The sequence below is a fragment of the Ursus maritimus genome, unplaced genomic scaffold (genome assembly GCF_017311325.1).
Source record: "Ursus maritimus isolate PB19 unplaced genomic scaffold, ASM1731132v1 scaffold_5, whole genome shotgun sequence".
NCBI lineage: Eukaryota > Metazoa > Chordata > Mammalia > Carnivora > Ursidae > Ursus > Ursus maritimus.
The window spans coordinates 60,089,065-60,102,695 of record NW_024426663.1 but is presented as its reverse complement, the minus strand read 5'-3'; the positions used below and the strand labels follow the sequence as shown (position 1 = coordinate 60,102,695).

The 13,631-nt window shown below is 37.6% G+C and overlaps 1 protein-coding gene across 2 annotated transcripts in view; it reads right to left on the bottom strand.

Moving 5' to 3' along the window:
* The window catches only part of KIF3A (kinesin family member 3A), a 51,671-nt gene that overhangs the window by 26,295 nt on the left and 11,745 nt on the right, over positions 1 to 13,631 (bottom strand). For both annotated transcript variants that reach the window (XM_040622468.1, XM_040622469.1), the window contains exons 3-5: positions 10,076 to 10,220; positions 9,849 to 9,933; positions 695 to 800 (exon numbers count right to left, since the gene is read on the bottom strand). In XM_040622468.1, coding sequence (XP_040478402.1) covers positions 695 to 800; positions 9,849 to 9,933; positions 10,076 to 10,220 — 336 coding nt within the window. The remainder of the gene's footprint in view (positions 1 to 694; positions 801 to 9,848; positions 9,934 to 10,075; positions 10,221 to 13,631) is intronic.

Sequence of the window (13,631 nt, the reverse complement as noted above, 5' to 3'; positions counted from 1 at the left end):
CTTTCTATGTTCTTGTTTTTTTACCTCTGATCTCTAATTGCTGCTAGCAACATCACTAGTACCAGGCCTGGAGCATCTGTGTATTAAATAGTGCTGCAACTTATTTTTTAGACAAAACTTCAAACACTTATTAAAAAGAATGTCATTTAATTTTGGTTTGCTTTTCTTGTCAACAAAAGAGAGGCAGTAAAGTGCTCGGTTAATGATGACTAACGGCCTAGGTTCAGATACTCACTCTGCCACTTACTAAGTAGCACGTAACCTTGGACAAGTTACTTAGACTAAGTCTCCGTTTCCCCAGTCATAAAGTAGGAATTTAGTACCTTCATGGTCCAGGATGAGGATTTTATAAAGATCACTCTTATAAAGAAAGCACTTAGCACAGGCCCTTACCACATAGTAAGTGTTCCATAAATGTAACCAATATGATTACAGCTAAAAAGAGACAGCTAGCTATATGAGAGTTTCAAATATATAGCAGTATTACCAAGAAACAAAATTTTGGTCCACACAGAAGGCAATGTGTGACCTCTTTCACTCATGCATGTTCTCTACACAGTAAATAATCAAGGAGAAAGTGTTGTCGAGACACTTAAAAAACCCAGTCTCTGTGGGGCAAAGTGCCACACCAGTTTTGCTTCTAAAAGCCCACTCAACACACAAACGTTCAATCACAATTATGTACCACACTTACGATTTTTGTGGCCTAGTGTCATAATTCTATCCATATCATCAGCATTATTTACCACGTAAGCTGATAAATCTTTGATATAAACTCCCACATCAGGTCTTTCTTTAACCTAAAAAGGAAAGGAAAAAATGACCCTAAGATTTTATGCACATACCATAATTGCACCACAGTTATTTATCAAACATCTACTATGTGTTGGACCCTCTGCTAAAAAGTGAGGCAAGAGTGATGGACAAGGTAGACGTAGTCCCTACGTAGACCTGCACAGGTGACACCCTACGGTGAGAACGTACAGATGAGTAACACCACACACTAATTATTTCAAGTGGGATAATGTCATGAAGAAAAAAAAAATACAGGACGGTATGAGAATACACTATAGAGAGACTAAGCTAGTAAAGTAGGGACTTATAGTTTCCCCAAGATGACGTTTAAGCTAAGACTTCATGAAGTAAGAGGAAGCCAATGCAGATTCCAGTAGCAGGAAACAAGTACGTGCTAGGATCCTGAAATGGGCCAAAACTAGGCACTTAGAAAAAAGCAAAAAACAAACAAAAAAGACAGGTTGGCTCGAAAGAATAGGAATCACAGGTAAAATAGGTGGGATATCTGGCTACAGAGGTAGCCAGAGGTAAGACTAAGCATAGTGGTCTTTATCTTAACAGCAACTTGAAGACACTGGAGGATTTCAAACAAATGAGTGAAATAATCAGACCTATGACATCTAAGTAAAAATGTTACCTTTCTGTGAGTGACCTTATTTACCAAATATGAAGGATATATTTAGGATAGGTTTAAAGTACAGTGTTAGAAATATAAAATTCACTTTATAAGACCCTAGCAGTCACCGCCACAAGTCAACAAAAGACAGGCATCCTTGGAGATATACAGGCTCGGTTGCAGACCACCGCAATATAGTGAATACTCAACAAAACCAAGTCCAATGAATTTCTTGGTTTCCCACTCCATATAAAATTATGTTTATATTCTACTGTAACCTATTAAGTGTGTGATAGCACTATGTCTAAAGAACAGTAATATATACCTTAATTAAGAAATATTTTATTGTTAAAATGCTAACCATCATCTGAGCTTTCAGCCAGTTGACATCTTTTTGCTGTGGAGGGTCCTGTCTCATTGCTGATGGCTGCTGACTGGTTAGGGTGGGGACGGCCGAAGGCTGGGGTGGCTGTGGCAGTTTCCTCAAATAAGACAACAAAGTTTGCTGCAGTGACTGGCTCTTCCTTTTAAGAATGATTTCTCCACAGAATGTAATGCTGTTTGATAGCATTTTACCCACAGCAGAACTTCTTTCAAAACTGGAGCCAATCCTCTCGAATCCCACCACTGCTCCATCAACAAAGTTTATAAATATTCTAAATCCTTTGTTGCCATTTCAATAATCTTCACAGCATCTTCACCAGTAGATTCCATCTCAAAAAAAGCAAAACAAAACAAAACAAAAAAAAACAAAAAAACACTTTCTTCATTCATCCATAGGAAGTAACTCCTCATCCATTAGGTTTTATCATGAGGTTGTAGCAATTTAGCCATATTTTCAGGCTCCACTTCTAATCCTACTTCTCTTGCTGTTTCTACCACATCTACAGTGACTTCCCCCACTGAAATCTTGAGCTCCTCAAAGTCATCCATGAGGGCTGGAATTAACTTCTTCCAAACTCTTGTTAATTCGGATATTGTGATCTCTTCTCATGAATCATGAACGCTCTTAATGGCATCTAGAAGTGTGAATCCTTTCCAGAAGATTTTCAGTTTACTTTGCCGAGATCCCTTAGAGGAATAGCACTATGACAGCTATAGTCTTAGGAAATGTATTTCTTCAATAACAAGACTTGATCCATGGGCTGCAGAATAGATGTTGTGTTAGCAGGCATGAAAACAACACTCATCTCATTGTATGTCTTCATCAGTGTTCTTAGGTGACCTGGTGCACAATGAGCAATAATATTTTGACAGAAATCTTTTTTGCTGAGTAGACTTAAAATATTCAGTGAACCATGTTGTAGAGAGACATGCTGTCATCCATGCCTCGTTGTGCCATTTATAGATGAAAGACAAAGTATATTTAGCATAATTCTTAAGAACCCTAGGAGTCTTCAGAGTGTTAAATGAGCACTGGCTTCAACTTAGAGCCACCAGTTGCGTTAGCCCGTGATAAGAGAGTCAGTGTGTCCTTTAAAGCCAGGCACTGACTTCACTTCTCTAGCCATCGAAGTCCTAGACCGCATCTTCTTCCAATAGAAAGCTGTGTCATCTACATTGAAAATCTGCTGTTCAGCATAGCCACCTTCATGAATTATCTTAGCTGGAATTCCTGGTTAACTTGCTACAGCTCCTACATCAGCACGTGCGACTTCACCTTGCACTTTCATATTATGGAGATGGCCTCCTTCGACCTCATGAACCAACCCTTGCTAGCTTCAGACTTTTCTTCTACAGCCTCCTCACCTTTCTTAGCCTTCCCAGAATTGAAGAGTTAGGGCCTTGCCCTAGATTAGGCTTTGGCTTAGGAGAATGTTGTGGCTAGTAGGATTTTTGGTCCGAACCACTAAAATTTCTTCATCAGCAGTAAGTCTGTTTGCTTCCTTATCATTTGTGGGTACACTGGTGTAGCACTTTCAATTTCCTTCAGGACCTTTTCCTTTGCAGTCAAAAGTTGCTAACTGTTTGGTGCAGGAGGCCTAACTTTCAGCCTATCTTGGCTTTCAACAGGCCTTTCTCACTAAGCTTAATCACTGCTAGCTTTTGGTTTAAAGAGACATGCGACTCTACCTTTCGCTTGAACACTTAAAGGCCACTGTGTACAGTCAACTGGCCTAATTTCAGCACTGCTGTCTGTCAGGGAATCGAGAGTCCCAAGGACAGAAAGAGAAATGGGGAAAGGCCAGTCAGTGGAGCAGTCAGAACATACACATTTATTAAGTTTGCTGTTTTATTTAGGCATGGTTTGTGGCACACCAAAAACAATTACAATGGTAACATAAAAGATCACTGATCAGAGATCACTGTAACAAATATAATAATAATGAAAAAGTTTGAAATACTGCAATAATTACCAAAACATAACACAGAAACAAGAAATGAGCAACTGCTGTTTGAAAATGGTGCCAACAGTTTGTTCGACACAGGATACAAAATGCAGAATCTGGAAAGAGCTCTAAGGCGAAGCACCATAAGATGAGGTACACCTGTAAAGTGAAGCTGAGGCTCGGGTCAACGGCTGCCAGTGGAAAGAACCATTCCACAGGCAGTAGGACCTCAGAGACAAAGATGACAAACGGAAGTTTAAATAAAAAACAATCCCAGAGACAAAAATTACAAGGGCAGACACTCCAAGCTCCAGGTGTTGACCTGAGATCTAGTTGGCGGTTTGGGAGTTTTTTGGTCTCTTTTAGGTAACAATTTATAAGATATATTTATACATTAGGAAAAACTCCTCTTTTTCTGTCATGGGATATAAATACGCCCTGAAGTGGTAGTAGTAAAGGAGTATGCTGGTCTCTATAAACCACTGGGTGTTGAAATGTGCTCTGAGAGGCCCAGAGAGTTCATGGTGCCCGGAGGAGGCTGCTGGAGGAGTCTGGAGGTCTTCAGGCTGAGACGAACTCTAAAGAGAGCTTCACCTTCATGTGTTTTGCATACTGTGCTTCCACGTAAAGGTCTGGTTTGATGATGTATTTAAATGCTTTAAACCTTTCAAATGTTTGGAAATTACTGGTCTATATCAATGCTTCTCAGAAAATCTGTGGTAAGGAACAAATGTGTGTATTTCTAATCTGGCAAACTGGTATTTCTGAAAAATATAAAAATCATGCATCTGATGTCATGACAATGTCAAATTGCTGTAACAGTTTTTAAATGTTTACTCTCACATTCTGCATTCATGTAACTGCGGACCAGAAACACGCTTCTAACAGGCATTAGTCTGCAAATCTAAGGTCGTTTCCAAACACAGTATGACATTAATTTAAAATTCAATTAATAAGTGTAAATAAACTGATTAGATATGAAAGATGAAGAAATCAAATGTGATTCTAAATTTGTGAAAGCTTTTTTTTAATTGGGAAATGCTATCAAATAATTTCTGTCAGGGACACCTGGCTGGTTCAGTCAGTTAAGCGTCTGCTTTCAGCTCAGGTCATGACCCCAAGGTCCTGGGATCGAGTCCCACATTGGGCTCCCTGCTCAGTGGGGAATCTGCTTCTCCCTCTGCTGCTCCCCCTGCTCATGAGCATGCTCTCTCTCTCTCAAATGAATAAAATCTTTAAAAATAATAAACATAGAATTTAACTTGTGTAACAAATACTGTTTATAACACTAGAACAACAGATCTCAAAGGAGCAGTTACTCCCAAACCTCGAATGTTTCAGACATTTGTAGGGAGAGTTTCTGGTTCACTCAAGGACACTATTAGCACTCACCGGCAGGAGCAATGGATACTAAACATCCTGAAATGGGTGGGATGGTTCATCAATGAAGAATTGTCCCACACAATTTTGAATATCCTAGCACATATTCACATGGGTGAAAAAAATTATTTATGATTACCTGAGTCTAGACCCTGACTCTATTTTATATATAAAGACAAAGTGCTTTTCCACAATAATAATAAGAATAGAAATACATAAAACTGAGGAAAGAACTACTACTTTATTCTGTTCAGAACACTAAAAAGAGCTTGTCACTATTTAAAAAACCATTTCATTAAACACCACTCAAGGGGTTTAGATCACCAATACAGCATATCTGTAACAGTCTGCATTTACAGCTGTTGCATTCATAATGATTACTTATGCCTCTGACTGCTTCGTTATGTCATTGAGTGTGGTTATATCTAAGCATTTATATAATGAAATACTAGCATTTTATTTTTTTCAGTACTTTGTTCTCATTTATATTACAACTGGTCAGTATACAAATATTTTAAAAATTATGTGTGTAGGTAGATATTATTGTCTATGAATTTTATTTCAGGATAGTCAAAGGGACATTACAAAATATACATTATAAAAAGGGGCCCCTGGGTCTAATACAGTTAAGAATCATTGACAAGAACGTTCCTGAGAATAAATCTGATCCATAATTACTGTACAAATGGAAATGTTCTTTCTAAATGATTTTTATTCTAATAATTTCTGCAATGAGAAACATTTAAATGGTAAAACCACAGAATTAAAGTATCCATCAAAACTGACATCAAAAATGACAACTAGCAAAAAAGAAACTGACCTTGACATTTCCTATGTATACATCATCATACAGAATAGGCCTTCATTAAGGTCCAACAAACAATACCTAAGCCTGCAATACACTGCTCCAAATTTCAGTTTCTATAGTAAACTTAAACAGAAAAAGGCTAGGGGCTCCTGGATGGTTCAGGTGGTTAAGCATTCAACTCTTGATTTCAGCTCAGGTACTGAGATCAAGCCCTGTGTTGGGCTCTGTACTGGGCATGGAGCCTGCTTAAGATTTTCGCACTGAATGCCTACGGTCACGTTATAAGAGCTTAATAACAGTAGCTGCTGTTATTCTACGTGTATTCTACACCACTCTACAAAGGTGGCTACTGTTATTCCACATTCAACTACTCTAGACATATTATTCTTTATTTTACTGATAATGGAATTCTGAATAAAATATCAGTATTAATATTTTAAAAGCTAATCTTTTTTTGTTTCATATCCTAAAATATTTGGCAATATTTACCAATTGTTTACCACATGACCCAGCAATCTAGCTTCAGGAATTTATCCTCAGATACTCCTGCACATGTATGAAATCACATAGGTACAACACTACTTACTACAGAATTGTTTGTAACAGTGAAAGATTAGAAACAACCCGAGTGTTCATCAAGAGAGGGCTAGCTAAATACATTTTAATTATGTCCATATAAAGGATAGTATGCAGCTTTTTAAAAGGGCAATAGAAAAAACAAGAATGAGGAGGCTTTCTCTGTACTGTATGCAAAGACTGCCACAATCCACGTTCAGTCAAAAAAGCAAAGCGCAATGGGGAATAAAAACAGTCTTTTCGAAATGGTGCTGTGACAACTGCATATCCACACGTGCAACAATGAAGCTGGTCCTCTACCTCAGCCATATATAAAAATTAACTCAAACAAACAAAAAAATGGATCAAAGACATAAATGTAAAAGCTACAACTATAAAACTCTTACAATAAAACAAAAGCAAAAATCTTCACGACCTTGGGTAAAACAATAGTTTCTTAGGTGTAACACCAAAAGCACAAACAACAAAACTAAACATAGATAAATCAGACAAGATCAAATTTTAAAATTTTTGTGCTTCAAAGGAAACCATCATGAAAGTGAAAAGACAACCCATAAATGGGGAAAAAGTTGTGTAAATCATACACCTGTTAAGGGACTTCTATCTAGAATACATAAAGAAGTATTACCACTTAATAACAAAAAGACAACCCAATTAAAAACAGACAAAGGATCAGAACAGACATTTCTCTAAAGAAGGTACTAAAATGGCTAACAAGCATGGGAAAAGATGTTCAAAATTGTTAGCCACCAAAGAAACGGAAACCAAGCCCGCAGATACCACTTGACACCGACTACAATGGCTAAATTGGAGGAGGACAACAACAAATACGGACAAGGATGTGGACAAACTGGAAACCTCATTCACTCGTGATGAGAATGTAAAATGGTACAGCCGCTGTGCAAAAGAGTCTGGCACCTCAGAAGCTTAAGCAAACAGTTAACCACAGGACCCAGCAATTACACTCACAGGTATACAACCAGGAGAACTGAAAAGATATATTCACGCAAAAACTTGTACAAGTCTAGGTTCATAACAGCATTATTCCTAATAGACGGAAAGTGAAACAACCCCAATGTTCACCTGATGGAAACTATAAAATGCAGTATGCCCATACAATGGATTACTATTCAGCAATAACAAAAAAATCAAGCACTGACACATGCTGCAACATGGATGCGCCATGAAAAGTGATTCTAAATGAAAGAAGCTAGTCATCAAACACCGCATATTGTACTATTCCTTCACATTATATATTCAGAATAGGCAACTCTATCGAGACAAAAAGGAGAGTAGTGGTTGCCTAGGACTGGGTTGAGAGTGGCATCTAAGAGGCACAGTGTGCCTCTTTTTGGGGTAAGGAAAATGTTCCAAAACTAACTGTCATTGACAGAGGTACAACTCTATGAATATATCAAAATCCATTGAATAGTACACTTTAAATGAGTAAATTGTATGGTATATGAATTATATCTCAATAAAGCTATTTTTTAAAAAAAGAAATGAAGAACGTCAATGAACTGTGAAAACACTATATTAAATGAAAGAAGCAAGACACAGAAGACCATACTTTATATGATTCCGTTTGTATGAAATATTTAGACTAGGCAAATCCATTGGACAGAAAGTGAGTTATGATTACCAGGAGGTGGGGGAATGGGGAGTGATTCCTAATGGGCATGGGATTTCTTTTGGGAGTAACGAAAATGTTCCAGAATTAGATAGTGATGGTTGTATAATTTTGTGAATATACTAAGAACTGCTAAATTGTATACTTCAAAAGGGTAAATATTATCTATTCTATATTATCTCAATTTTTAAAAACAATGAATGTGAATCAGCTAAGCTTGTAAGTTAACATAATGCACCTATTCACAAATTTTGTAATTCTCCAATATTTATGCATATAATTTCACATTTCCCTTTTCTGAAATGCATGATAAAAATAGTCTTTTGTGCCCATCTCTTACTCAAAAGTGTACAAACTAAATTTTATCAATCAGCAACTTTAGTTTTTCCTCTAGGTAAAAGAAAGATTGAAAACTACTAATATTTTTTACTATATTCATAATTGGTCTTAGTATCTTTATTTTTGACACCTCAACAATTCCGGACTTAAAATCAATTCTGGAGTACTCTTGGCATTCATACCAGAAAATGAAAACACATTCACGTAAAAATCTGTGTGCAAATGTTCTTAGATGTTTTATTCATAATAGCCAAAAACTATAAACTGCCTAGACGTCCTTCAACAGGTCAACGGTTGAACTTTACATGTATACACCATGAAATGCCACTCAGCAATAAGAAGTCATGAACTATCAATACATGCAACAACTGGACAAATCTCAGGGGAGGTTATGCCAAGTGAAAAAGGCTGATCCCAAAAGGTTATATATCGTATGGTTCTATTTATGTAACATTTTTGAAAAGACAAAATTTTAGAACTGGAAAGTAGATTAGGGCTTGTCAGGGGTTAGGGACGACAACAGAGCAACGTAGTCTGACTAGAGGTGGATGTGGTTATGAAAGGGCAACAGGAGGCATCTCTGTGATACGACTGTGTCGTACCTTAACGTGGCAGTGGATCTGCCAATCTAAACGCAAAGAGTACAAGAAAAATTGGAGCACTGTGAGCAAAATCTGTGGACTGTGTCAACAACAACATCATGGCTGTGACACTCTACTACGGCTCTGTAAAATGGTACCACTGGGGAGACCTGTGTAAAAGGTTCATCTACGTAAAGGGTAATGTCTCCATATTCTTTCTTACAGCCGCATGTGACTCTACACTCATCTGAATAAGAATTTTAATTTAAAAAAAGTGCAGATCAAGGGGCGCCTGGCTGGCTCAGATGGTTAAGCATCTACCTTCACCTCAGGTCATGATCCCAGAATCCTGGGATCGAGTCCCTCATAGGGCTCCTTGCCAGCAGGGAGTCTGTTTCTCCCTCTGCCTCTACCGCTCCCCCTGCTTGTGCTCTCTTGCTCTCTCTGTCAAATAAATAAATAAAATCTTTAAGAAATAAAAAATAATAAAGTGCAGATCAATGTACATGTATAACTACTTGTAGAGTAGAAGTAAAATTATATTTGTTGATGCTTACATAATGGAACAATGAAGGAATACTGAAAGTGGTTATCTTAGGGCTGGGAAAAGTGGGCAGTTGGGGTAGGAACAATTTTACAAAGCATTAATTTTCACATTTTAAATTTTGAATCATGATCATATTACCAGGTCAAAAAATAAGTAAAACATTAAAAATACTTTTGGACAAAAAGAACCATAATTTAGTAAACATTCTACTACTTCAGAAAGTACCTCAATTTCAGTGATCCTTACCTCTAACCTCTGTGTCTGATCCTTGCCCAAAAGGTCACGGACTTCTTCATTATATATTTCCAAATAAGACACGCGAACCAAAAATCTATAAATAAAACATCATTTTAGAAAACATAAAAAGCAGAGAAATAAGAGCTGTTTTTAAATATGTTTATAAGTTTTGTACCTATATGCTTTTCTAATGTTTGTACTTCTCAATATTAGAAAATAAAAGAATTCTCTTTTACCTTGTATCACCCTCTGCTTTTGCAATATGACCAAATATGTGAGCAAATGAATTTGGAATGATTCCTCTAAGTTCAGGAACAGCTCGAACACCTTCCATGGTAAAAGTTTTGCCTGTTCCAGTTTGTCCATATGCAAAAATAGTCCCTGAAAATGATGAAGAGAATCAATCACTTTTTAGAGTCTAATGCTACAGAACAGTATCTCTCAAAAGTAATTCCTTTGACACTGTGATGCAATTTCTTCCCTGGATTTAAAATTTATTCAAGTATGAATTTCACTTCTATTATCAACAATAATATGTACTCTGTGCCACATGAGTCAATGAGATACCCCTAATTATTAATAAAAAGTATCCCAAGCACTAAAAGCAAAATTTTACATTATGGATAATTATAAGAAATTTACTGTAATGTGTATGTTAATTATTTAATGTGGACATTAAATTGGAGAAGGTAGTATAATTGCAGCAACGAAAGAATACAGGTTCTAGAACAGAAAGGCCTCACTGTGAATCCACACATCTGCCACTTTTTAGCCACCTGAGCTTAGACAAGGATCTACCCGGAGATTGTCTCCTCAGTGGTAAAATGAGGACAAGAATAACTACCTGACATGAACAGTAAGAACCAAATGAAACAATTTTCTCCACGCGATTAGCACGAAGCCTGGTAGAGTACAAGTAAATGGCAGGGTTTGTTCTTCTTAATCCTAAAATAAATTAATTTTTAAAATATGTATTTTTTAAGTAAAAGCTGTAAGGAATGGGGGAATTAAAAAATGTGACAAAACGATTATTATAAGTAATTACAGATACAACTTAAACTTTCTAAAGCCTAAATTCATTCATTCAACAAGTACTTGGCACACACCTGAGTATGGCATTATGCTAAGCACCAGGGACACGGTGACAAACAAGACAAACAGAATCCTTAATCTTATGGTGTGTATCATCTTGGAAAGGAGATACTGGTCAAATATTTACAAGCAGGATGAGTGTTGGGAATGAGAAACGGAGTTCTAGCTGAGAGTAAAGGGATATAATCTCGGCAGAAGAAATGACACAAGAGGAAAGTGGAGGGAGATCAAGAAAGGCCTTCCAGAAAAGGTAAAGTTTAAGATATAATCTGAAATATGAGTAAGAGTTAGATAGCAACAGAGTGGGCAGCAAGAAGGAAGAAAGAAAACAGAGGTTTTGCAGAAATGAAATGAGATCAGAATGGAAGAAACAGAGATGGAAAATGAAGGCAGATGGACAGAGAGGTGAAGACACCAGCAAGGGCCTAATCACACACTGCCATGAAAGCCATGCTAAGGTTTTAAGAACTTATCCTGAAAGCAAAGTGAAGCCATAGAATGATTTTGCAGTTAGGAGTGACATCAGGATCACTACGGCTACACTGTGTGCAAAGAACTGGAAGAAAGAAAGGGGAGATGTGAAGAAACCAGTCAAAGAGCTGGAGCGGTTAGCCAAATGAGAGATGGTGCTGACAACAGAAGGGAATGAGAGAGGTGGAAGGACTTCAGAGACATGCAACAGTTAGAAGCAACAGCACCTGGGAAATAACCAGCCAGGGGACCGGGGAAAAGGAGGAATCCAGGATGACTTTCAAATTTCTGGCTTGAACAAGGGATGTATGACTATGTCATCTACTGAAGTGGTGAACACCACCAGAAGAAATGACGGTTTGAAGGGAAAGACTGTGAATTCAGTTGAGAGCATACTGAGGTCGAAATGCCCATGACACACCCAAATCCATGTGTCAAGCAGGCAGGTGGAGGGATGAGATGTATTTGCCCAGGGAAGCCCTGGGAGCAGCTGCAATTTCTGCAGGAGACAGCACAGTGTGAGAAGACAGCACAAATGACATTGCTTTTCAACTACTTCCACCCCATGCAAGTAATCTCTTATGTCACCATCACTTTCAGACTTTCCGTGACAATCATCACAATACTTAATCACAACGGAAGCCATTTTTTACACATGGAAATAAAAAAAAGTTTTGATTTTTTCTAACTAAATATTTCAAACTATGCCATTAAGAATATAACGTATTGGGGGCGCCTGGGTGGCACAGCAGTTAAGCGTCTGCCTTTGGCTCAGGGCGTGATCCCGGCGTTCTGGGATCGAGCCCCACATCGGGCTCCTCTGCTGGGAGCCTGCTTCTTCCTCTCCCTCTCCCCCTGCCTGTGTTCCCTCTCTCGCTGGCTGTCTCTATTTCTGTCGAATAAATAAATAAAATCTTTAAAAAAAAAAAAAAGAATATAACGTATTGCCTTCAAAAGAGCTGAAAATATTATGAACTCACAAACCGCACGTGAGAGCCAACACAACGGCTATCATTCACTGATCATCTGCTCTGTGCGAGACCATGTACTTTACACGCATCCTCACTGAATTTTCACCCCAAGCCTAAAAGCAAGGCACTATTTATATTCCATGCATTAGCTGAGGAAACAAAGGCTTACAGAGGTTGAGTTACTTATTCAATGTCATAGTAAGTGGTAGAAACAAGATGTGGACACAGTTCACCTGGCTCTAGAGCCCTTATTTTTTAAAAGTATGTAAAGGCCAAAATTTTAATTCAAAATTAATTCCCAACACAATTCTATAAATTCATTAAATATATTAATATTATTGATTCAAAAAGGATATTGATCTATATTTTTATTTTTTTTAATTTTTTTTTTAAAGATTTTATTTATTTATTTGACAGAGAGACAGGCAGTGAGAGAGGGAACACAAGCAGGGGAGAGTGGGAGAGGAAGAAGCAGGCTCCCAACCAAGGAGCCTGATGCGGGGCTCGATCCCAGAACGCCGGGATCATGCCCTGAGCCAAAGGCAGACGCTTAACGACGGAGCCACCCAGGCGCCCCTGATCTATATTTTTAAAGCTGAGAAAGGAGGACCAGGAATCCCCTAGAATAAAAGAATCTCATCTCATTTTCAGAGATGAGATTCCAAATTTCTAGTTTTTGTTTGTCCAACTTAACAAATCCAATGCTAGCATTTCCTTCAAAATGAACTTTTCTTAAAACTTTACTTTTAAAAAACTAAAAATGACCTGAAATTTTACCCAACCTCCCGACTTCATGACTACATCTTAAAAATGGTAGAAGGCCTACAAAAAATCTGCATATAGATGTTTACAGCAGTGCATATTCATAACTACCAAAATTTGGAAGCAACCGAGATGTCCTTCCGTAGTAAGTGAATTGATAAATAAACTGTGGTACATCCAGACAATAGAATATTATCAGCACAAAAAAGATACAAGCTATCAAGCCATGAAAAGACATGGAGAAAACTTCAGTGCATGTTACTAAGTGAAAGAAGCCAAACTGAAAGGTTAAATACTATACGATTCTAACTGTGTGACATTCTAGAAAAGGTGAAACTATGTAGACAGTAAAAAGATCAGTGGCTGCCAGGCTTAGCTGGGGAAGGAAGGATAAACAAGCAGAGCAGAGAGTGAAACTGTTCTTTATGATATTACAATAGGGGATATACATCATTACATTTTTGTCAAAACCCATAGGATGTACAACCCCAACAAT